We start from the raw sequence: 26,089 nt of genomic DNA, 5'->3' as shown, positions 1-26,089 counted from the left end.
AAAAACAGGGGAAATGTGGTGGTATTGTGTTCCCTGAAATATTGTGTATTCCCTGAAATAAACATATCTGGGGTCAGAGAGCAGAACAGCTACAACATTAACATGAGGATAGGCAGTGGTAGCACACGCCTTTAATCCTAGCATTTCAGAGACAGAAATACCTCTGGATCTCTGGCCGCATTAGAAACAGCCAGGCATGGTGACACCTTTAATCCCAGAAATCCAGCCTGTAATCCCAGGGAGTGACGGCAGAATGCAGAAAGATATATAAGCCATGAAGACCAGAAACTAGAAGCATTTGGCTGGTTAAGCTTTTAGGCTTTGGAGTAGCAGTTCAGCTGAGAGCCATTGGGATGAGGACACAGAAGCTTGCATTCTGAGGAAACGAAACCAGCTGAGGAACTGGCGAGGTGAGGAAACTGTGGTTTGTTCTGCTTCTCTGATCTTCCACAATTCACTCCAATAACTGGCCTCAGGTTTGATTTTATTAATAAGAACTTCTAACAATTCTGCTACACTTATCTTCCCCTATAAGCAGTTTAGTGACTACCCTAATTGTCATCATAGAACCTACATCAGTAACTGATGGAAGCAGATGCAGTGATCCACAATTAAGCTCTAGGCTGAACTCAGCCTTCAGTTGAAAAGGGAGGAGGGCTCACAGGAGCAAGTGAGATCAAGATCATGATTGGTAAAACCACAGAGAGAGCTGACTCAAGCTGGTTGGAGCTCATGGACTCTGGCATGTCAGCTGGGGAACATGCATGGGTCTGAACTAGACCCTCTGAATGTGAGTGACAGTTATGTGGCTAGATGTGTTTGGGGAGCCCCTGGCAGTGTGACCAGGACTTATCCTGGGCATGTGAAATGGCTTTTAGGAACAAACACATTCCCTAGGGTGGGGTACCTTGCTCAGCCTTGACACAGTGAGGAGGGGCTTGGTCCTGCCTCAATTTAGTATGCCAGACTTTGTTGACTCCCCAAGGGAGGTCTTACCCTCTCTGAGGAGTGGACTGGCATGGGATCAGGGGAGGTGGGAGGGCAGGAAAAAGGGGAGGGAGTACTGAGATTGGTATGTAAAATGAAAAAAACTTTTTAAAAAATAAGAAAGAAAAAAATAAGGTGATGAAACAGTAGTGTAAGATACCAGGCATCACCCTCCAGATTTCACAAGCATGCACACACATGTAAGCACACTCAAATGCATGTGTGCACAAACATGCATATACACCATCACCCCTCAGCACACAAAAAATATAGTCTTACTATCCTAGTGGTAATTCATTCAAATTTGAAGGTAATTAACACATGTTACCAATTAACTATCTTTGCACAGCTGTTCTCCTTCCCTCTAACACTCTACAAAAGACTCCTATACATTTTGAAGACTATAGAAAATATTGTGGTAGTTCTATAATACCAAGTTTTCTTCATAAAATTACGTTGGTGCTCCATAAGTGCCTTAAATTGAATGGGCTCTAAAAAATATGTGTATAAAGTTTCTAATGAAAAAGAAAGAGGATGCTGTTCTATCCTCAATTGGTAGATCAGTTATTTATGTCCATGTCCACTTTAAACTCATCAGTTGATTTCTGTTCTGGTGGAAGCTCCACTTCAGCCCCTGGCACCCTGGCACCCTGGCATCCTGACATCCATATACCCAAAGAATCTGGAATGTTCTGGTGGAAGAGCCACCTCAACTCCCCTGCTCCATCTCTTACCCCAAAGCCACCCCTTAAAGCCTGCCCAACAGGCTCCTTCTCAGAGATGCTCAAGACCACTCCCATAGGGTATTTAAGCTTCGTCCCAGAATACAGATGTGTGGTTTTCCGGTTTCTCATCCCTGTCTGCTCCCTAGAGAATCTGGGGTCTAGAGAATCACCCAGGAATGCTTTAGCCATTAAACTGGTGCTTTTTCTAATTGGTCTGATTTGGATTGCTGGGTTGGCAGACAGGCCTATTATGGTGCACAAACCTTTCAATTTCAACCTTGGTTATATGAAAGGCACTAAATTTTGCTCACTAAGGGATCCTGAAAGAAGTACAGGAAACTTGATTTTTCTTGAATTTCAGAAAAACAGTAAAAATTTCTGTGGGAAACTATGTCTAATATAGAATCTAAGATCTACTCAAACTAAAAAGTGCTTGTTTGAAAATCAATAAGCTACAGTTATTTTCTGCTAAGCCCTATACAAATTTTCCAGATAAATGTTTTCAAGGTTTTCTCAAAATCTTTGAATTGCTTAAGTTTCTATTTTTTTTTTTTTCCTGAGACAGGGTTTCTCTGTGTAGCTTTGAAACCTGTCCTGGAACTCGGTCTGTAGCCTTAGGCTAGCCTCGAACTCACAGAGATCTGCCTGCCTTTGCCTGTCTAGTACTGGGATTAAAGTCATGTGCCACCGCCGCCCAAAATTATAAATTAAAGCACATTTTTTTTTTTTTTTCCGAGACAGGGTTTCTCTCTGTAGCTTTGCACCTTTCCTGGAACTGACTTGGTAGCCCAGGCTGGCCTCGAACTCACAGAGATCCACCTGCCTCTGCCTCTCCAGTGCTGGGATTAAAGGCGTGTGCCACCACCGCCCGGCTTGAGTTACTTATATGTTACAAAATCATGAGCTACAAGAAATGGACTCTCTCAAGTTGTCATCCTACTGCACACACTGTCCGTCCACTCTTCACTCATGAATTTAATTTAGGAAAAAAGAAAAGAAAAGACAAAAGAAATAGTAAGCAGCACATGGAGCAGCCTCATCTCTGTCGAAGAAGAACTCTTAAACTGCAAAAAAAAAAGGAAAAAGAAAAAAGAAAAAAGGAAAGAAAGAAAAGAAGAAAGAAACAAAAACAATCTGCCCTAAGATATCAAGGTAGGTGAGATACGACTTTGAAGCTTTCTGAACCTCACCAGCTACCGTAAAGTACATCAAGTATGTCAGCAAACTGTTTCCGGTCCCCCATTTTGTTGCTCTTCCATTTTATCTGAGACATCCTGGTGTGCTTGCTGCTTCTTGCTTCTCCGGGCTGTCAGTTTGTCGGTCTGTCGCCACTTCTTTCGACCTTGTTGTGGTGGATTGTGAGCCTGACGGCCTTTCTGAAGTCCTAGTGGTTAGTGATTTCTTCAGTTCACACCCACTACAGCAAAAATCGTTCAAAATGTCCCAAAAGAGCAACTCAGACGCCGCTGCAGAGAACTCTGAGAACAAAAGCCTGCTCAGCTGCTTGGATGAGACTTCTGGTGCCCTGGTGAATACAGAGACAGTTTCTGATACCAAAACCAAGGGTCCAGAAATTAGTCCGACAACAAGCAGCAATGTTGCTAGCACCGGAGATAGCAGTGTTTCTGGAGGTACTAACCCTGAAAATTCTGGAAACAGTTTCCCGGGTTACAATGGTGACAAAGATGATGACGATCACGATGATGACGATGACGATGACTCCAATTGTTCTGACTTGGAGGACTCTGACAATTTTATCAGCCGTGTAGAAAGCTTGCGCAGCCACCATGAGATGGAGGCCGGTGAGGTGGTGGAAGAGCAGGGCGTGGGAAGCCAGTTCCACCAACCTGAGTTGGAGGCCGGTGAGGTGGTGGAAGAGCAGGGCGTGGGAAGCCAGTTCCACCAACCTGAGTTGGAGGCCGTTGAGGTGGTGGAAGAGCAGGGTGTGGGAAGCCAGTTCCACCAACCTGAGTTGGAGGCCGGTGAGGTTCTGGGTGAGATGGATGAAAAGTCTGAAGTATATGAACAGCCCACTGAGGACAGCAGTGAGCAATGTGGTATTGAAGATGATAGTTTACTAGATCAATGGATGGCCTTAGAGACATCTCCTCTCCCGAGACCTCGATGGAAAGTCCTCAATGCCCTTCGCGATAGACAGCTTGGTTCAAGTGCCCGCTTTGTGTATGAGGCCTGTGGAGCAAGAGTATTTGTGCAGCGTTTCTCACTGCAATATGTTTACCAAGGCCATACTGGATGTGTCAACACTGTGCATTTTAACCAACATGGCACCCTGCTGGCTAGTGGCGGTGATGACCTAAAGGTGTTCCTGTGGGATTGGCTTCATGAGCGACCAGTACTGAGCTTTGGTAGTGGCCACAAAAGTAATATCTTACACGCCAAATTCCTTCCTAATTGTAATGATGCTGTCTTGGCCATGTGTGGCCGTGATGGGCAGGTACGCACTGCACAGTTGTCTGCTCTGCCAGGCACCCGAATGACTAAACGTTTGGTGAAGCATGCGTCAGCATCTCATAAATTGGCTTTGGAGCCAGACTCCCCTTTCAGATTCTTAACTTCAGGTGAAGATGCAGTTGTTTTCAATATTGACCTCAGACAAGCCCACCCAGCTTCAAAAGTGGTGGTAACCAAAGAAAATGATAAGAAAGTGGGACTCTATACGGTTTTTGTGAATCCTTCCAATTTCTACCAGTTTGCTGTAGGTGGCCAAGATCAGTTTGTGAGAATTTATGACCAAAGGAAAATTGATGAGAATGTCAACAATGGAGTTCTCAAAAAATTCTGCCCTCATCACCTTCAAAGCTGTAATTATCCAGCATATATCACTTCGGTGATGTACAGTTATGATGGCACAGAGCTCCTGGCTAGCTACAATGATGAAGATATTTACATCTTCAACTCTTCTGATAGTGATGGAGCTGAATATGTTAAGAGATATAAAGGACACAGAAATAATGCCACAGTGAAAGGGGTAAATTTCTATGGCCCCAGAAGTGAATTTGTGATGAGTGGTAGCGATTGTGGGCACATCTTCATCTGGGAAAAATCATCCTGCCAGATAGTTCAGTTCTTGGAGGCAGATGAAGGAGGAACAATATTCTGTATTGATCCTCATCCTTACCTACCTGTGCTGGCATCCAGTGGCCTAGACCACGAGGTCAAGATTTGGGCACCCATAGCTAAATCTTCCACAAAGCTTATTGGGTTAAAGAATGTACTTAAAATTAATAAGCAGAAACGAGATAGTTTTAGCTTCCACCACACTTACCTTTTTGACAGCCACGTGCTTTGGTTCCTCATGAGTCGAGTGACACAGACAAATTGGAGAGGTGCTAGAATTGAAATTGGAGGAGTAGATTTCAGTGACTCTTCCTCTGAGGAGGAAGAAAACCAAGAAAATTCCTAAGCAACATCCTGAGACACCACCAGGAGCTGGCTACCACATGGGTACATGGGACTTGAAAAAACTCAGCTTGAGTAGTAAGTTTTTGTTTGCCTTCTGTTTGCAGTATTTTATGAGAGTATTTGTTTCCTCTCCACCTTCCATTTTTTCCCCTTTTTTACTACCTGGTTTTGTTACTCCTAGTAACCTCTTATATTACACAATTATAAGTGTATAATAAGCTTCCTTTGTTCTCTCACAGTTAATTAAGGAATTGCCTGAACTTGGTAAAAAATTAGTAGTTTCTAAGATCTTATTTCTGTTCCCAAGAAATGGTTGGATTTTTAAAAAAGCATTCAGTAGTTTAATTATAAATATTAAAGTTTTTTATTGTAAAAATTTAAGAAATATTTGTGCTCTACAGTAAAGTAAAATAAGACAAACTATGGTTTTGTGTTTCTACTTCGAACCCTTAGTCATGCAAACACCATACACTTCTTTGACTCTTTTCACAAAACAAACAAACAAACAAAAAAAAAAAAAAAAAAAACCAGGAAAAGAGGATAAAACAGTTTCGTTCCTAACCAGATAAGGAACTGTATAACTTTGTTTTATTCACATTCCGGAACCCACAGTAATAATATGGAATTATTTAAGTACATTAAAGCTGTAACAGAATTAGATTTAATCACTAAGTTGTTTAATCACCCTATCAGTGTTTTTGAAATGTCATGGTTGAAAATACTACAGGATGACTGTCCAAAAAGTCCTCCTGGGTTATCTTTTCCTACAAGTTGCTCACCAAATTTTAATAATTCCTTTGTTGAAGCTATAACAACTGCAATAACAGATGGTTTTTATTGTTAGAGAACAATTTAATAAAAGTATTAGAAAAATGCTTTTAGAAGCTGGAGCTATGGGACAGTGCACCAAGAGCACTGGTTGCTTTTCCAAAGGACTCAGGTTCCAGTCAGTCACATGGTGCCTCACAGCTGGCTGTAGCTCCACTTCCAGAGGACCCAACACCCTCTTCTGGCCTCCAAGGGCATTAGGCCTGCACATAGTTCACAGACACACAATCAGACAAAAAGTAAAGTAAATATTTTTTAAAGAAATGAAAATTCTTTTAGGCCTCCATTGTAGAGTTTAAAACTGTATTTATTAGCTGGGCAGCAGTGGCACACACCTTTAATCCCAGAACTCAAGGCAGAGCCAGGCGGATCTCTGTGAGTTCAAGGCCATCCTGGTCTAAACAGTGAGATCCAGGACTGGCAACACTTAAAAAATCAAATAATAATAATAATTATAATAATAATAATAATAATAATAAAACTGTATTTTAGGAAAAATTAAAGTCTCTTTGGATGTTTCATTGGAAGATGGTTTAGAAGAGCTGTGCCATGCTGTTTGATTAAAAATGCAATTTTAATTATGGTTTTAACTGTTTTGGTGGGTTTTTGAGACAGAGTTTTTCTGTATAAAATTTACATTATTTCTGTCAGTCATTAGCACTCTGTTTATCTCTAATACTATTCTATGAATGTTCATTCCCAGAAATATACTGTCCCACATATAAGCAAACATAATTTCTCACTTATTCTTCACAGAAAACTTGTTTAAATGGAAAAAGAAAACAAGTTCATAGACTCTAAATGGACTCTCTAAAATTATTAAACTGAGAAAGGGCTCAAAGAGAATTTAACATTAAACTAATATTTAAATCTAAAATTATATTTAAATGGGCTAGGGTAGTGTCTCAGCAGATAAGTTCATTGGCTTCTCTTCCTGGGAACATTGATTTAATTCTCAGCACCCACATCACAACTCTCAACCATCCATAACTCCAGACCCAGGGGATCTAATGCCCTCTGCTGGCCTCTGGGTGCACTGTGTATATGTGTTGCATAGGCGAAACACTCAGACACTCAAAATAATATTTAGAAAATAAAGTTATTTTTAAGTAATGAAAAGATGTTAATTATCAAAATATTCAAAGGAAAATACTTAGCTCTTGTAGTCATCATAGCACTGGTAATTTACCATACCAGTATATATCACAATGATGTGTAAAATATGAGCCAAAGGAGGTAGATCAGTTGCTAAAGTGCTTACTTACTTTGAAGGCATGGGAACCTAAATTGACACCAGAACCCAGATGAAAACTAGATATTTTGGCATGTACTTCTTCCACTGGGGGGTGCAAAGAAAGGATTCCTGGCCATACAGTCTAGCTTAATATGCAAGCCTCCAAATCCAGTGAAAAACCCTTTGGCAATAGAATTATACCCATTTGATCCTACCCTCCATGAACTCATGTACACAAACATACATACTAACACTTAGCAAAATAGTAGCCCCAATTAAGGGAACACAGATATGTTTTCAGGAAGAAAGTTAAAATCTAATAGCATCATTTTTGTTGGAGCACACCTAGATTTCCTAGTGTCTTTACCCAGCAGCTCTGCATAAAGAGGACGATTGGACCATGAGCCTGAGTACCAGGTGTCTGAGATGGTTTGCACTTGGCTGTGCTAGTGGGAGGTCTTTTGCTCCACCCCTTTGTGGTTGATATATTGTGTACTCCCAGTAAGCTTATCTGGGGGTCAGAGAACATAACAGCCACTATATTAAACATAGAGGTTAGGCAGTGGTAGCACATGTCTTTAATCCTAGCATTCTGGAGGGAGAGATCCACCCGGATCTCTGTGAGTTCAAAGCCACACTCGAAACAGCCAGGCATGGTGACACACGCCTTTAATCCCAGGAAGTGATGGCAGGAAGCAGAAAGGTATATAAGGCGTAAGGACCAGGAACTAGAGCCTGGTTAAGCTTTCAGGCTTTTGAGCAGCAGTTCAGCTGAGATCCATTCTGATGAGGATTCAGAGTCTTTCAGTCTGAGGAAACAAGATCAGCTGAGAAATTGACAAGGTGAGGTTGGATGTTGCTTGTTCTGTTTCTCTAATCTTTCAGCGTTCATCCCAATATCTGGCTGCGGGTTTGTTTTTATTAATAAGACCTTTTAAGATTTGTGTTACTCCCCTTGGCATTCCTTTAAAAGCCCTTTGGCAGAGACAGTTGGCGCCCATTGGATTAGGATCCAGGCCTTCCTAAGGCTATCCTGTGCTTTCTGTCTGTTTCTCTCCCCTCTAATTTTCTATCTAGTATTTCCTGCTGCTCCTGCTCAGGAGTACCTTGGGGAAAAGTGGGGGGGATGCCCCCCTGTTTTCAATATCAGAATTACAGAATTTAACGAGGGTCAATTTGCATATATTAAATTTTAAAAGTAAAATTATATAGATATTTGAATTTTATATTTAACCATAAAAAATATGAGGAATCAGAAACCATGTCATTCCAGGAATTTCCTTCATGTGACTTTCCATTCATCATAGCCCCTATTACTGGAGAAAAGATTACTTTTCAGCTTCTGGGATTATTTATAGGAAAGTTTTGTTTTTTCTTTAACTCCATACACATGGAACATCGTAGTATGTCTTGTGTTTTGCATAAACTCTGTTACTGTTAGGCAGATTATAAAGGCCAACTTTAGGCAAAATCAGAATGAAATTTCTTATCACATTTTCCAGTTGAATTGTATGTCCTTGCAAGAGTTAATGGCAACTCATGTCATTGTCCTTTATGAGGAAATCTGCAGAGGAATGTATTTTGTTTCTGGTAGCAATTCATTTTCAAATTAATATGTAAAATCAAATTCAGTAAGCCAGGCATGGTGGGTAGAATGTTAATCCCAGCATTTGGGAAGTAGAGACAAGAGGGATCAGGAGCTCAAGGCTAGACTTGGCTACTGTGGTTGTTTGAATGAATAATGTTCCCCATAGCTTTGTGCATTTGAACACTTGATCTCCAGTTGGTGGTGCTGTTTGGAGAGCTTTAGTACGTGCAGCTTTAATGGTGGAAGTGAATCAATGGGGATGGGCTTTAAGAGTTTACATTCTCACCCTGCTTCCAATTGTTCTCCTTGCTTGTGCTTTTGGTTAGAGATGTGTTCTCTCGGCTTCCTGTTCTGCTATCTGCTATCTTGACTTTCTGCCACTTATGGGCACTCCCCATGGAGCTGTAAACCATATGACCTCTTCCTTTTGTAAGCTGCCTTCTGTCATGTTTTATCACAGCAACAGAAAGTAATTATTACAGCTACATAATGAGTATGAGGGAAGCCTAGGATACCAGAAACACTGAAGAATAAAAGCAGAATAGCAAGATAGCTCAGTGGATAAAAGATACTGCTTTGCCTGATTACCTAAGCTCAATCCCAGAATCTAACATAAAGGTGGAAGGAAAAAAACAGACTCCACAAAGTTATCTTCTGATTTCCACACATGTACTGTGGCACATGAAAAACCCGCACACATACATCATACACACAAATGCACAATAATAAATAAAAATCTTAAAAACAAACTGATGGCATGTTCTTACTGTAACATGCAATGCACATATGTACTGTGTCTTACATTGTGCTATAATGTTATCTGTAGTAAAAATAGCATAATATTCTCACATGTTGACCATTTCTTGATGATGGAAATATTCAATTTGGTTAAGAAAACAGTAGAAGCCATAAGATGAGGGGTTGGGGATTTAGCTCAGTGGTAGAGTGATCACCTAGCAAGCACAAGGCCCTGGGTTCGATCCCCAGCTCAAAAAAAAAAAAAAAAAAAAAGAAGAAGCCGTGAGACAGAGGGGTTAATTGGTGCAAGGAAGGCTTCAGTCCAACTGTTTTAGTTCTGAATCCTGAAAACAATGCCTAGAGTGGCAAAAAGAGAAATGTGTTGGATGAGCCATGGCCCATTAGCCCTCTTTAAGAAGTCATATGAACTGTTTTCCAGGGTTTGTGTAAGCAATCTCCCTTCAACTGTTTCACACTGACAAAATAGGTGATGTCGAATGGGCTACAATTAGAATGCCTCAGATGGGGGTCCATTCAAAGGGCTGCAAAAGAGCATAACAGATGACCAAGATCCAGAACATAAGTCAGGAGGTAATAACTATCCAACCCAGTAGAGAATATTAAGAAACAAAGTTAATGTAACTTCTGTTTGTAAGGTAAAAGGCACTTGTACCACTGGCTTGACCATGTACCAGAGTTCCATAGGCTATGGTTACTGTGATTAGCTGTTTGTGACATCAGATTCCTGCATAAGGAACAAGCTCCTGGAAGCTTTGTAAAACAAGTCGGCTAAATTCAGCACCCAATTGACAGTTTAAAAGAGAAATAGTATCCTAATGAGACATTTTTAAAATAAGATTATCTAGCAGAGTTTCCAAAGGCACTGCTTGGATATTTTGAATAATTATCCCAAACTGTGAATTTTATGGCAGATTATCTGGTGGTCCCTTTTAATCTGAGAACATGGATGGTTAGGGTACGGACCCTGGAATTGGCTTTGTTTAAGAGGAAAAATTGAAAGCCATGGGAAAAGGCATGATGGCCAATTGAAAAGGTATGCAAGTCCTATAGCCATTGGGTCGTAGCTTAGGTACAAGTTTCCTCTGTTCACAGCATTTTCATATTCCAGTATGGGAAAATGTGAGGTAAGGGTAATTTCTTTTGTGCCTCTCTTTTATTTGAGATATTTAAGATATGGATGCAAACCCCAAGGTCCACTGATGCAAAAGAGAATCTATCCCCTTGTCATGAAAGACATAAGAAGTAATTCATTTTCCCTATAGACAAACAGGTTTTTTTGGTTTAGTCTACAAAGCCAGAGCTGATCAGACCTATATAGCCAGAGACAGAAGAAGCAACTGACTTCTTGAAGGTCTTATTTTTCTATGCATCCTTAACCTGTAATGAGGCCAGTGTCCCATTTCCTCTGATGGGGAAGGGTATAATCTGAAGCCTGGGAACATCCTGCCATACAAATATGTTATAATTTAACCCGTTTTATTTAAGCATTCAGTTTGTATAACCATTCTTTAAACAAATATACCCGATTCTGAATATTACTTTATGTTAAACTTTAAGTTTACTTTAAACTTGTTTTGAGTTGCTTGCTTTAGGCTTAACTTTGACAACTTATGAAGAAGACTATATAATGGGAGACATAAATTGGGTCTTTCTCTACAAGCCCATCTCTGTAAATGGATTACATTTGTACTTAGCATGGTTCCAAACACAGTTCTGAGCACATGAAATAATTTGGTCAATTATAAGGTGACTGACCACTAACTCTTATGTCTTAATTATCTTAAACAATTTTAAATAAAACACTAACTTTTGTAAAGTTAAGATTTAATAATTTTATTCCTTTTAGGTTTGAGCCTCAAAATATACAGTTTTTGAATTGAAGATCTGTTAGTATCAAAACAAACATTAAGCCATAGATATAGTCCATGAGGAGACTGAGAACCTCATTTTCCCAGTCCTTTTGTAGTGTATTTTTACAGAATATCGCAGTTTTTAATATGACTCAGTTTCTTCAAATATCTAAATCCTGACAAATTTAGCAAAGACATAAATTATTAGACATACATCTTTAAGTCAGTTTTTGTTAACATGAGTACACCATTCATTATAACTAGGAATTTATAAATCTCAACTATCAAACATGCATTCCTATATCCAATCCTCTGTAGCCTCTTTTACCAAAAACATAACTTTATACTTTACATCCATTTAAATATTTTTCATAAACCTACTATTTATATTTTCCCAAACAAGAGTTGGATCCCAGTTATATACATGGAGCACTGTACCAAATTAAGATTATTTGTTCATAGATGTTTGACTATTAATACCTTTTTGTTACAAGTTTTAAGCTAACTTTTTTTCTGCTTAGGATCTCACAGCTTTTTAAACCATGCTCCCAATAGTCTTACAGATCCTGAGATAAAGAGAAAGTTTACATTTCAGCAAGAGCTTGAAAGCTATCTATGACCTTGAATGGGGGACCATAATGTTTTTATTTTTGTAAGCAAGAATCAAGAAGTGGGGAATATTTGGAGAACAGGACATCTATTATTACATTTAGCCATTTCAATTATATATGTATATATACACACACACACACACACACACACATATATATATATATATATATATATATATATATATATATATATATATGTGTGTATTTTGATTAAAAATTAAATACTATGAGATAAATAAAAGTACCCCTTTACTGGAGATAGTTTATCTTTTAGCTGTTCTCAAGCACATGATTTCTTTTTGCTTGTTTTGTTTATCTCCTTCTCCTTGTCAGAGTCAGGACAGAGGCTTTGGAGGAAACTTTTAGACAAACATGCTTGTGTCTGAAGTAGGCAGGCCAAATCCCATCTCCATAGCCAGCTTTTCAGTGAAATAAAACAGTATATGACAATCATCCAATATTATCCATACCCAAAAGACATTTAAATCTCTGTAAGACTGAACTCAGTGACCTACATATCTATATCCAGGGGCAGACAACCTGAAGAGCATAATGAGTACTTTCTCTCCTATAAAGACATCAAGTTGCCAATAATATAAACATCTGTAAGCTAGAGACCATCAAAACAGAAAACTGTAAAAATACTGTGTATCAGTTGACAATAATGAAGCATTCAAGGAAGTCCCTAATCTCTAAATCCTGATTGGTGAAGATTGTAACTGTAACTTGGCAATAAATGTATGTGATTTGTGTGCTTAAATACTTGATTCAACTGACAGTCAGGGTTGTAGCTCAGCTCCTGAGTCTGTTCTGTGGCCTTGATCCATCAATCAGTCCCTTCCCTCCCCCGCTTCTTTTGTGCTGCCCTGCATTTAATCTTGCCTTGCAGTAGCCTCTTGTATCTGCTTGGGTTGATTCAGAGCCTCAGAGGACAGCAATAGAAGAGGCTTCCCCAAACTGGGTACCCTCCAGGAGTCTAGAGACCACAGAGCCAGTGGAAGAGTCTCATGCAGGCCAGTGAAGAGTTCCTGAAATTCTCAACTGAGCAAGCCTCATGGATGTACGAAAGCTTCCAGAACCTTTGATTGAGAAGTCTCAAGACAAGTCCGAAGGAGCCCTGGTGAGACCCTGAGACTTAACTGGGGCACCTCTGAGTTAGGTCCTAAGTGTTACCTTGTCCTGAGATTTTGGCTGCGTTAGATGTATGGTTTGGTCAAATGAAGAATTGGCCTCTTGTCTGAAAGACAGAGTGTCAGAGCAAAATAGAAGGGAGGGAGGAGAGAAGGGGGAAGTGGAAATTGAAAGAAATGGCTGCCTGAGAGAGACAGGTGGCCCTGGCAGGCCCCTCCACCCAGGACTGGTGAGTGGATGAGAACATGGGAAGTTGTATAAAAGGCTTGAGCTGCCAGTGGAACTCAGATTACCTTCCCATGTTTTAGCACGAAACGTGTAAAGAGAAAGATGGTAAAAAAAAAAAAAAAGACAGGAGTCTCAACAGATAAGACTGAGTTTATTAGTGTATACATCAAGGGGCAGTTTCTCTCTCCCTTCGGAAACTGAGGGGACTGCCAAGGGTAAAGCTGGTTGTGACAATTTATCGGGGCAGGACGAGGGGCTTCAGAATGAGGAAATTGTTGCTGCCATAGCCTACATTTCTCTTCTTCCTGAAATTATTGGCCCACGAGACACAGTCCTTTCTGTGCTGATTTATAAGGCTGAGCAAAGTAACTTGTAATCTCACAGGAATCCTGTTTTACCAGTGTTCACATGAACAGACATAATAAAGGAATAAATGAATAAAAAAATAAACAAATAATGTGGTGATATATTATGTACCCTAATAAAATTTGCCTGAAGATCAGAGAACAGAACAAGCCACTAGATTAAACATAGATGCTGGCAGTGGTGGCACAGGCCTTTAATCCCAGCTCTAGAAAGGAAGTGAAATAGCTGGGTGGAGAAAGGTATACGAGGCATGAAGAGACAGGAACTAAAGCTTTTTGGCTAGAGAGCTTTTGGCTAAGGACATGGAGACATTCAGTCAGAAGATTCATGGAGTTAGCAAAGTGAGACATGGCAATGGCTTGTTCCTTTGTCTCTGATTTTTTAGCATTTATCCCAATGTCTGGCTCCAAGATTTTTATTTAAAGACCATTTTAGAATTTGTGCTACAAAATAAATAATTGTTGAAAGTATCCTGGGGGGTGGGGTTGTAGTTCAGTTTCTAGCATTTAACTTACATGCCCAAAGTCCTTGGTGGTAGCCATAGCACTGGATAAAGCAGACATAGTATTACATGCATATAATCCCAGCACTTGGGAAATGGAGGCAGGATAGCAGCAGCTCAAGGTTATCCTCAGCTACATAGTGAGTTTAGAGTCACCATCTTTCTCAAAAAATATATTGAATGTCATTGTATCATTAGCAATTTAGCATATTTCAATATCTGCTAGAAAGGTGGCATATAAGCATTGAAAAGTAGGCAAACAAATATACAGCAAGCATCTGGTAAGATGGCTCAGTGGGTAAACAGCTCTCTGCCAAGCCTTGAGGACCTCAGTTCAATCCAAGGCACTCACATGGGGGAAGGAGAAAAATAACTTCTGAAATTGTCCATCTCTGGCTTCAACAAACAGGTCCTGTACCTCTTCAACTAAATAAATGAAAAGATTCAATCTAGTATTTTTAGACATGACCACTTAGCACACTGTAAAAAAAAAGATGATTATCAATGTACTCCCTTGTCCCCCAGTACTCATTTAAGTTGTGGCCAAATAGAGTGGAGCCAGATAGTACAGTGGAGCCAAGGACCACAGAATCAAATGGCCAGAGAAACATATGAACCCATGAAAACCTAAGAGTTGAACTGAGTATTTGTTTTTGTTTTTTGTTAGTATTTATTTATTTCTTTTAGACTTGTTTATTTTTATATTATGTGTTTGAGTGTTAATTCTTGTGTGTACATGGACCATATTCACTCTGGAACTGAAACTGTGGATAGTTGTGAGCCACCATGTGGGTGCTGGGAATTGAACTCTTGTTCTCTGCAAGAGCTGTAAGCAGATAAGCCATTTCTCCAGCCTTCCAACTGAGTATTTGTTAATCAGAGGCAGAGAATAAATAAGCAAAGGAATGTCAGCTGTTTACCAAAACAGTCCCTTTCTTTCTAAAGATAGGGCTAAACTTCATTTCACAGGCTCCCTTTCAGTTATGTGTGATCATGTAACAACAGAGACTTGGCCAAACCATATATTTTTTCAAACTTAGCCTGTAGAAATATTCTAGCTGCACTTATCCATATTCTTTTTCTGTTCTCATTAACTATGAGATGGAGATGATCAGGGCTTATAAATAGAACAGGCCCTTCTACATAAGAACTCATGACATTCTTCATTTCAGCATAATGTATGATGACAGCTGACTTTGTCTAAATTAACTATTGAATAAGTTATTGGAACATATAGTTGTAACCTTTTACTTTTTCTTAATATTTTACTATTATTTTTAATACTGCTACTTTAAGATAATGTTTTCTTTTTTTCCACAAAATAAAGTGACTTAATATCTTTTAGAACATTGGTTCTCAACCTTCCTAATTTTGTAATGCTTAATATAGTTGCTTATGTTAGGGTGATATCCAGCCATAAAGTTATTTTCTTTGCTACTTCATAACTGTAATTTTGCTACTGTTACAAAACAGTATAAATATCTTATATTCAGGATTCTGATATGTGATCCCTGTGAAAGCCTTGTTTGACAAGTGGCCACGACCCACAGGTTGAGAATGGCTATTTTAGATTTTAAAATGCACTGGTTAAAAAAAAGGACAATTGCTTACTTGAAAGAAAATTTGTGTGTTTAGAGATTATTTACTTTTGGTATGCTCAAGGAAAAACCTAGATTTAATGCCTTTGAGGTAACTAAATGAGGACCTTCATTCATTGATGTTTTTTTTTTTTCAGTCCTTACATAGTCTTTGTTTCTCAGTTGATTATAATATCATTGTCAATATTCAGGACTAAAATATGAGAAAAGTAACTCAATTAAGCTAATAAATCTGAAAAAATAAGATTTAGGAATATCTTATTTTAAGAAAAATTTGTATCATCTTATTTCTTCAACCAATTTTTGCCATATCTATCTTCCCAGCTACACACAAGGCTAAAGCAAGAGGAATGAAAATTCATAGTGAGATCAAAGCCAGATTGGACAGCTTAGAACATGTCTCAGCATAAAAACAGATAAAAGATGGCTTTGAATACAGCTCAGTGGTAAAACACTTGCCTAGCATACACAAGGCAGTAGGTTAGACCTCCAGTACCGAAGAGGAGGAAAAGGAGGAGAGGGGGGAGGAAAAAAAGAGGAGAAAAGTATCTCAAATTTCATTACAGTAGTCCCTCCGACCTAATTATGGAGAGCCGCAGGCTTTTTATGTAATTAATGAAAATGGGATTTCAGTTTGTTAGCTTTTATACTTTGAACATTTTCCTAGCTTAGGAATATTTCAATGACTAGTCTTTCCAGTAATGACTACATAGCATATAGGAAGCAATTTGTCCTCTATGCTATATGGCAATTTCTAATTATTAAATTAGGCTAAACAAAAACCATCTGTGTTAGATACAAAGAAAAAAAGACAAGATTTTGCTGGGAGTTTTTGTAAAACATGGCAAGAAGTCATCAACACTTAACTATGGAAAACAGAGGCTTCATGTACCAGTTAGGCCTTATGAAAAAAGACTGTTCTCATCTTTATTCACTGACTACTTATGAACAGTGAAGATCATAACATTACTACTACTAAAGTCTAAAAATTATTGTCCTAGAATAAATATTCAAATATCTTTGCTCAGCAAAATAAGAAACAAAGGTTTCATATTTTTGTGAGGCCTGAGAATAATCAACAGAGATGTCTATTCTCTTTCAGACATTCCCACCTATAATAATATGCTAAGAGTTTATTCAAGGAGAAAGCACAAAGAGGGGTTAAGGAAAGAAAGACACACACACACACAAAAAATCAATGCACAGATGTATTTTGTTTATATTATTATATTTTGTGTCATACAGATTTAAGTTCTTCATTCTTCTCTCAGTCAACTGAGGCGTTTTTTTGGTTTTTTTTTGTTTTTTTTTGCTAAGACTTAGAGTTTTGTCCAAATTCATGCACAGAAAAGTGTTAGGGAGTTAAAACTAATAACGCTTAGTTGGGCCATTAAAGATTCATCATTTTCAGTCTTTTTTATACCCATTTTGGCCCTAGGCTTTCTCTGTTCTGAGCTATTGGCCTCTCTCCCTAGAGCACTCTAATATGTGCAATCTTGTTTACCAGGCAGGCTCTATTATTTACTTATCTGTTGTTGTGATAAAACACCAAGACAAAGACAATTTAAGGCAGAGTTTATTTTGGTTTACAGTTCCAGAAGGGTAAGAGACTATCACAGGAGGAGAGCATGGTAGCAAGTTGCAGGTATGGTGTCAGGATCAGGAAGTTGAATGTTCATGTCTTCAAATGCAAGCAGGAAGCAGAGATAATGACCAGCAAATAGGGTGAGACTGGATCATCTCAAAGCCTATTTTCACAACTCCAAGACATCCCCAAACAGTCCACCAACTGGAAACAAAGTGTTCAAATACCTGTACCTATGGGCTTCATTCCTCATTCAAACAAGTACACAGGTTCTATTCTAAATATTACATGCAGGTTGTTTAAAAGCAACAGACATGCCTGGTAAATCAAGACCAGAATGATACTCCATGTCTTGAATACCAGCCTACTTACTATTATTCCCCACCACCAAACTTTGAAAATATGACTATTTTTTAATGAAAGAATGCTAATATCTACTAATATTCTGCTCCCATTTTGGCAATGTGCAAGACATACTGTAAGGACATTAGATGTCTAAATATAGAACAGAATTTTGTAGCAGGAATCTTAACAGGTTTTATTAATAAGAACAAACCTGAGGCCAGTTATTGGGGTGAATGCTGGAAGATCAGAGAGAACAAGCCACAGCTACCTCACTTTGCCAGTTCCACAGCTGGTCTTATATCCTCAGAGTGGAAGCTTCTGAGTCCTCATCCACATGAATCTCAGCTGAACTGTGTTGCTCCAAAGCCTAAAAGCTTAACCAGCCAAATGCTTTTAGTTTCTGTTCTTCACACCTTATATATCTTTCTGTTTTCTACCATCACTCCCTGGGATTAAAGGCTCTCTTTCTGGGATTAAAGGCATGTGTCTCCATGCTGGCTGTATCCTTGAACACACAGAGATCTGCCTAGCTCTGCCTCCCAAGTGCTGGGATTAAAGGCATGCACGACCACTGCCCAGCTTCTGCTATGGCTTGCTCTGACCCATTTTCTAGCCACCATTTTTGGCTCTGTATCTAGTGGCTGTCTGTTCTCTGATCCCAGATAAATTTATTAGGCAGCACAATATTTTCGGGAACACAATACCACCACATTTCCCCTCTTTGTCTAAAATTTTAAAAAAGCTTGTAACTAATATAAGAAAAATCATATCCAATAAGTATATTCAATATATATAGTCAAGATTACATTAACGATGCCTAGTCCATTAACGTTTGACAGACTCAGACAAAAAGTTCCATTATATATAACAATGTCCAGTCCATTAACATTTGATAAACTCATACAAAAATTTTTTGTTACTTATCCTATGTAAAACAAGTAGTTCCTTTTTAAAAGTAGATTCAAAAATTGATCTATTTTCTTATCATATTCATATTCTCTCTTTTTTCTTATATTTTTGGTTGTGAGCCTAGCCTTTAACGGCTGAGCCATCTATCCAGCCCTCTCTCTTTTTTCTTTTCATAAAAGTTCCAATAATCTACCTTTTGTCATTTTGATGTCTTTACCTTTTTCTTTTTAATGTACATTCAATGATCTACCCATTTATCCTATTATTTCTTTATCTTTTTTTCTCAAGGTAGATTCAGTGATCTACCTCATATCTATATTCTCCTTTTTCTTTTGTTTTCTGTTTTGGGGTTAATTGTCAAGTCCTGTATCATTTGTCCATTCTCTGCATAATGGGAAAGTGCAGAGCTGTCACAAGTCCTTGTTCAAGTAGTCTGTCAGGCTGGATCATCTCAGCTAGCCATCTCAAAATTGTCCTAAGCAGTTTGTAGTCCAAAGTCCAAAGTCAATCTTTTGGTAGTGTTAATCAGCTTAATGGCTTTATCATACTCCATGTGGAATCATCGTTGTGGGATTCTGTCTTCTTTTTGAAGATTTCAAAGTCACTGTTAAGCACGGTCATGGTTCCTCTGTGGTTTGGAGCAATCCCAGTCTGATAAATGTCTGTCTCTTGTAACCATGAACATTTTTCCCTAGAAGAGAAAATCTTCACAGCAATTCCTCCCCACCATTTCTCTTTCCAAACTTTTCCAAACTGACCTTTGTCAATGCTTTCTTGTAACACGATGGTCCTGGCAATTCTTTTCTGAACCAGCAGTAGTAAACCGTTCATCCCAGGAAGCAGTGTCACCTCAGTCACCAAGGTGATGAGAAGCAGCCAGCAACTTGGAGCAGCAACCGCTGCCTCCATAGTTCCACCGCCACTGTTTGTGGCCAGGTCCTGGCCGGGAACTTCTCCTTAGCAAGCCTCGTAGGTTGGCCTCAAACTCGGGAACCTCCTGCCTTTGCCTCCTTCAGTAAATCCTACCTGCATGTGCCACCACAACCGGCCGAGTGTAGCTCTGGCCTGAGCTGGGGCTCACAAGGTCACAGGCAAGAGGCTTTTTTGTGAATTTGTACCAGGAACTTTGGGCGCGGGCACCAGATGTAGCAGGGACCTTAAAGGTACTTAATAAGAACAAACCTGAGGCCAGTTATTGGGGTGAATGCTGGAAGATCAGAGAAGCAGAACAAGCCATAGCTTCCTCACCTCACCAGTTCCTCAGCTGGTCTTGTTTCCTCCGACTGCAAGCTTCTGAGTCCTCATCCAAATGTATCTCAGCTGAGCTGTGTTGTTCCAAAGCCTGAATGCCTAACCAGCCAAATGCTTCTAGTTTCTGGTCTTCATGCCTTATATATCTTTCTGTTTTCTACCATCACTCCCTGGGATTTAAAGGCTTGCTTTCTGGGATTAAAGGCATGTGTCTCCATGCTGGCTATATCCTTAAAAAACTGTGGCTTGTTCTGCTTCTCTGATCTTCCAGCATTCACCCCAATAACTGGCCTAAGGTTTGATTTTATTAATAAGAACTTTTAAGATTCCTGCTACAGAATTTCTATTTTACTTTCTTATTCTTGCCCTGAAAACAATGAAGTAAGACATCTATTAAGTACAGTAAGTGCAAATAGAGATCATTAGTATAAATGTAATAATCTAGCCACAGTTTTTTAAGCATATAGTTATCAATTATAAGAAGATGTGACTGGTTTATTAACAGATTTTCATGAAATAATTATATTAAATCTATGTAATTGATCTTTAAAATTATATTTTTGATTACTTTCATTAATCTGAGTAATAACTTGATGACTGATATTTTAAGTTACAATTAAAGCCAAATATTATTTGACTTCACAATGGAGATTATACTGTGTAATTTTGCTTCTCCACGTTCATAAAATGAATTATCCCTTTTAGATGCTACACATGTGTGCGTAAGTATATACCCATAATGACTAATACTGTAAAATACATATTTTTATATTAATAGTTAATCTACTACACAACAAATAATGCTTTTGTGAATGTAATATAGTCGTTAAGAAAGTAAAACCTCTGTTCTAATAAAGCTAGATTTTTCTGGGAAGGAAGATAATGCAAAAGCATACATAGAAAACAATAACAAGGACAGGTAAGTGCTAGAAAAGTAAAGTAGGTGAGGACTTTTAAGTGATGACATTTCTCAGCAAAGGCCTTTATCAAGAACTCTGAAACAAATGAAGGTAGTCATTTGAGTACAGGAAGTTTCCTTGTAGAATTATCACAAAGAAAGCATCGGTCCTGGAGAGGGGCACAGGCAAAGAATGACAGAACATAGGCTTGGAGGGAAGTGCTGAAGCCAGACCATGAGGCTTTAGAAAGTGATAAAGGTTTTGTTGAGAGCTTTGGATTAACCAGTGAGCCTGATGGAACTCGGATACTTTTTCTTTTTGTTGTTTCTGTTGTTTAGCTTTGTATCTTTTAATCAGTTTCATGATTTTCCCCATTAAAAAGTGCACAGAGTAGCTTCTTTAACACTGGCAGCTTAATTACAAGGCAAAACTACTGCAGTAGTTAGTAGTCAGCCAATTTTTCATTCTAAATTTCAGAAAAAATAGAATAAAATATTAATAAAATGTGTAATCACATTTATTAGATGAGCAGTTTGTAGCACATGAATTTGGCTACAAGTATGTATTTTAATTTTGCATGTCCTGTGTTTAGTATCAAGCAAGTAGGCAATTTCTCTTGCTTTTTATCACACTGCCTGACAAATAAAACATAGACTATAAAAGTACAATAAAGGTGCCTTAGTAAAATATGTTGTGTTTTTAAAAAAAGCTTGTAGAATCAATGAAATCAGAGTTAGTATCCTACAAAAATGCTTACAATGATCATTCAATTGGCAGTTATTAATTCAAACTAGATTAGTGGTTACAAAATAAATCCTTACTGGAATTTACAAGCGGATTATCAGGTAATATTTTACATGATTATAGTATGTTCAAAAAATGAGAATGATATCACTAGTTACTCCTGACTGATCAATAGAAATTTCATTTATATCACCTCTAAGAAATATTAGAATAAACTATTTGTATACTAAGGAAATAATCAAGACATTTAATAACTTCACTCTGTCTAAATTAAAGGCAGACATAACCATCAATACTGCAAATTACAATATATCATAGTTTATGTACCATGAGATACTACTAAGCCATGGATATTCAATAATATTCAAAGTTTTTTATCTCACTAGATAATGGGAGAATAAAATATTTTTGTGTCTTATTTCCCATCCAGATATAAGAACCTGTTACCATTGATTCTTCTAGAAGTCCACTAACTTTTGCCTGTTCCAATGTTACATTGTCATTGATAATTTTGACAGAGAACTTATTTGTTTACTTGGACTTGGGAAACACTTCTTGGACTCTTTTGACTATGTGTATGTATTTCCTTTCTGAAAATAAAAAAGCAAATCTGTAACTAACCTAGGATTTAAACCCACAACTATCTGACTTTCCAAACCTGTGCTTGAGACCTCTGTGCTAATCTCTACTTGGTCTGGATTTGCTTTTCAGCAGGCATTAAGAAGATAGGAAACAGTTATTTATAAAAGAAGTACAGAATACATTGTCCCATTGTCATGGGACAAAGAAGAATATTTTCTCTTACTATTGGACACTTTAACAGGGTTACCATGGTTCTAAAACACAATGTCTCATTAAACATACACTTAGACCCAGCATAGCATAATTTTTCAGTCATAAATACAAGTTACAATTTCTATTATATATGTATATATGTGTATATATATTTTCTTTTTTCTTTTTTTAAGAACTTGTTTAGAGGCTTGGAGATAGCTCAGCTTGTAAAGTGCTTGTTTTTCAAGCATGAGGATCTGCGTTTGATCCTTATAACCCTGACATTTATGTAGTGAGCATAATCTGTGTCTGTGTCTAGAGACATAATGGAGGATTTGTATTTATGTTCTAAGGAATGTAGTGGGTTTTTTTTTCCCCTGTGTATTGGTGAGTGTAGAGAGCTGCATGCCGCACCCTAGAGATTGCGCTGGCTTCCGCCTTCCACCTTCCCGATGGTGAGCACTCTCAGTGGTAAACAATTCCATATTCGGCTTGGCTTTAGGATCTGTATACCTGGACCTATCCGCAATGCCCTCATGGCGGTTTAGGGTTGGCTACCCAGAGGCTATGAGGGCTGAGGGAGGGCTCCCCCTGGGGTCAGAAGATTGTTCAAGGTTCCTGAATAAACTGCAAAAAGAAGAGCTCAGTGTTGCATCTTCCTTGCTGGTCAAGGTGGTCATGACAGGTGAGCAGTATGCATAGACAGTGCCCTGAAGTATAGTTGCAGGGACATAGGATGATGAAGTACGGAAATCACTCCAGGTTGCTTCACCAGTTTGCAGATTTGGGCTACAGTCTTGGAGAAACCAAAGCTCTAGGCATCAAAACCAGTGCATAGGCTGCCACTACCCATAACCCCTGAAGGCTACCCCATCTATTTATGTTCCTTGGGTAAAAAATGATTAGTTGCCATGTTTTTGACAGTGGACAGACAGGCAATGCCATTGTCCATTCTGGTATATTCACTCAGTGACAATTCACTTGTCTTTTTTGGAGAAAACAATGAGGCCCAAAAGACACATTTTGAGCATCCCGTGTGTGTGTGTGTGTGTGTGTGTGTGTGTGTGTGTGTGTGTGTGTGTGTATGCACACCAACATGCTAGCTGGTTTCTGGCTGTCAAAGACAAGTAAAACAGTTCTACCTAGGAGTGGAAAGTGGAGATGTGTGCTGGGGGATGTCTTTCTGTATGCTGTGAATATATGTTATTCACATTGCTTAATAAATAAGCTGCTTTGACCTATAGCAAGGCAGCAAATCCAAGGAGAGAGACATGAAAGAGAAAGGCAGAGTCTGAAGAGATGTAGGCCATCCATCAAAAGAGAAACATGGGATTGGATGCAGGTAAAGCAACGGAACACGTGGCAATACGTAGATTAATAGCTGTGTGTTAATTTAAGGAGGTAGCTAGCAAGAGGTCTGCCATAGACCATTCATTTTGTAAATAATATTAAGCCTCTGTGTGTTTACTTGGTTGTGAGTGGCTGTGTAGGGACCATGGGTGAGAGAGATCTGTTTGGACTGTGGGGTTGGGCATGGGGACAACAGGATAACTTGAGAAATTAACAGCTACAGATGTGGCTGTTCTATGGCCTCCTTGGAGCTCTGCAATGTCAAGAACTAGCCTTTTCTCTCAGCCAATGTCCTAGTCTAACACATTAGGCCTGAAGCTTCTTACTGATTTTCAGAGACAATTCGCCACTCTTCTGTTTGTAGTTTCTATTTTGCTGTATTTATTGTGTGTGTATGTGCACATGTGTATACAAACACACATAGACACACACATGGCCCCATGCTGCTGCTGTTTTACAGTTACAATGCTTCACCTCTCCCTCCTACCAGAGGCAAGCTATTCTTGACATTAGAAAAAGAGTTGTCTATGTGGGTCCCCTGCAGACAGTCAACTTTACAGGTGAGGTTCAATGGGATGGCTGTCTTGTCCTGATCTTGTGTCTGAACTCTCCAAGGTAAGCTGGCTTAGAAGCTCTACTTCAAAATCCCACCAACCCTTGCCAGCATGCCCCCATCAGACTTACTTCAAAAACATTTATAATTCCTTTGTTTAATTTGAATATGCATGTCTTGTCTGTGCATATGCCAGAGTTTAACTGTGGAGGTCAATGGACAGCTGACATGAATCCATTATTGCTTATGAGAATGTTGTCAGACATGGTGGAAGTGTCTTACTCATTGAGTCTTTTTTTCTTTGCAAGTTTACATTTTTTTACAAAATATTTATTTTTTGAGATTATGATAACATCATTCCTCCCTCTAAACCCTGCCATATGTTCTTTCTTGCTCTGTTTAAAATGCATGGCCTCTTTTGTCTTTAATTGTTCTTACATGCATATATATTCATAAATACATAAATACAACCTGCTCAGTTTGTATAAGTTTACTTGTATATTTTGTGTTTGTTCTATGCCCAGTACACTGTCTTTACAGCAGAGAGTCAGAGGACCCTTTCTTGCTCTGCAAGAATGCAGCAAACATAACCAAATTCTAATGTAAGAGCAGCAAAATCCAGTTTGGTGCTACTACCAATTAAATCCTAAGCCCTTTATCTAAGGTGTTTTGTCCTTAGTGAGACCCTGTTCTCGCCCTCTATAAGCCTTGACCTACATACTCTACTATCAGCACTATCAGAACGTCACCCCCATTTACCCTCTATCATAGTTAAGGAGGTTATATTTTCTAAGAACTAACCTATGGCCCTCCTACATCCATAGAAAGTCCAGTGGTATTGCACAACACTAAACACTAGTGTAGTTTACATTGTAAGCCCACAAGACATCTTTTAATTCCACAGGTGCCAGTGAGTTGTATGTCATTGCCCCAATATAGCCAATGGGCAGAAATCCCTGCAAGGCTTCCTGCACAAGATAAGCTTCCATTACACTTTCATCAGATCCCTGATGTGGGGTGGCTGGCCTAAGGTTATGGAGTTCTATGTACTGCCACAGGCTCTGTTATGATAGCCAGACATTGTGAGTCTTAGTCCTCTTAGGGACCCAAACATCCCTCACCACCACAGTATTAGTAGCTAGTAGCAGCTACTGCCTGCCCCAAATTTGCTATGTGACACTGCCAGTCTCAATATCACCCCAACTGCTCCCCTGGCTATAGCCTCTGCTCAAGCCTCTGACATTCCTTTCCAACAGTTCAATTTTGAATAGAAAAAAAAATCAGTTTTCAGACATTTTATTTTATTTTTTATTATTATATTTGTGTTTTAATTTTACACATTAGCGATGGGTTCCCCTGTCCTCCCCCCTCCCGACCCCAATGCCACCTTCCCTCCATCTCCTCCCCTCTATTCCCATCTCCTCCAGGGCCAAGACTTCCCTGGGGATTCATTTAAACCTGGTGGATTCAGTACAGGTAGGTCCAGTCCCCTCCTTCCAGGCTGAGCAAAGTGTCCCTGTGTAAGCCCAAGGTTCCAAACAGCCAGCTCATGAACTAAGGACAGGTCCAGGTCCCACAGCCTGGGTGCCTCCCAAACAGTTCAAGCTATTCAATTATCTCACTTATCCAGAGGGCCTGTTCCAGCTGGGGGCTCCACAGCCTTTGGTTCATAATTCATGTGCTTCCATTCCATTGGCTATTTGTCCCTATGCTTTTTCTAATCTTGGTCTCAACAATTCACGCTCTTACAGTCCCTCCTCTTTCTCAACAATTGGATACCTGGAGCTCCACCTTGGGCCTGGCTGAGGATCTCTGCATCCACTTCCATCAGTTATTGGATGACAGTTAC

General features: G+C 39.0%; 1 protein-coding gene across 1 annotated transcript; it reads left to right on the top strand.

The window, feature by feature from the left end:
• The first annotated feature begins 3,150 nt into the window (after positions 1-3,150).
• On the top strand, positions 3,151-5,136 carry LOC118574687 (DDB1- and CUL4-associated factor 8-like). Its single transcript, XM_036175610.1, has one exon. The coding sequence runs from the start codon at positions 3,151-3,153 to the stop codon at positions 5,134-5,136; it is 1,986 nt and encodes a 661-aa protein (XP_036031503.1).
• The last annotated feature ends 20,953 nt before the right edge of the window (positions 5,137-26,089 follow it).

Source organism: Onychomys torridus, chromosome X (genome assembly GCF_903995425.1).
Source record: "Onychomys torridus chromosome X, mOncTor1.1, whole genome shotgun sequence".
Classification (NCBI taxonomy): Eukaryota; Metazoa; Chordata; class Mammalia; order Rodentia; family Cricetidae; genus Onychomys; species Onychomys torridus.
This window is presented reverse-complemented; position numbering and strand designations above follow the sequence as displayed.

Coding starts and splice junctions, on each gene's coding strand:
- LOC118574687 (XM_036175610.1), top strand. CDS start 3,151: ATGTCCCAAAAGAGCAACTCAGACGCCGCTGCAGAGAACTCTGAGAAC.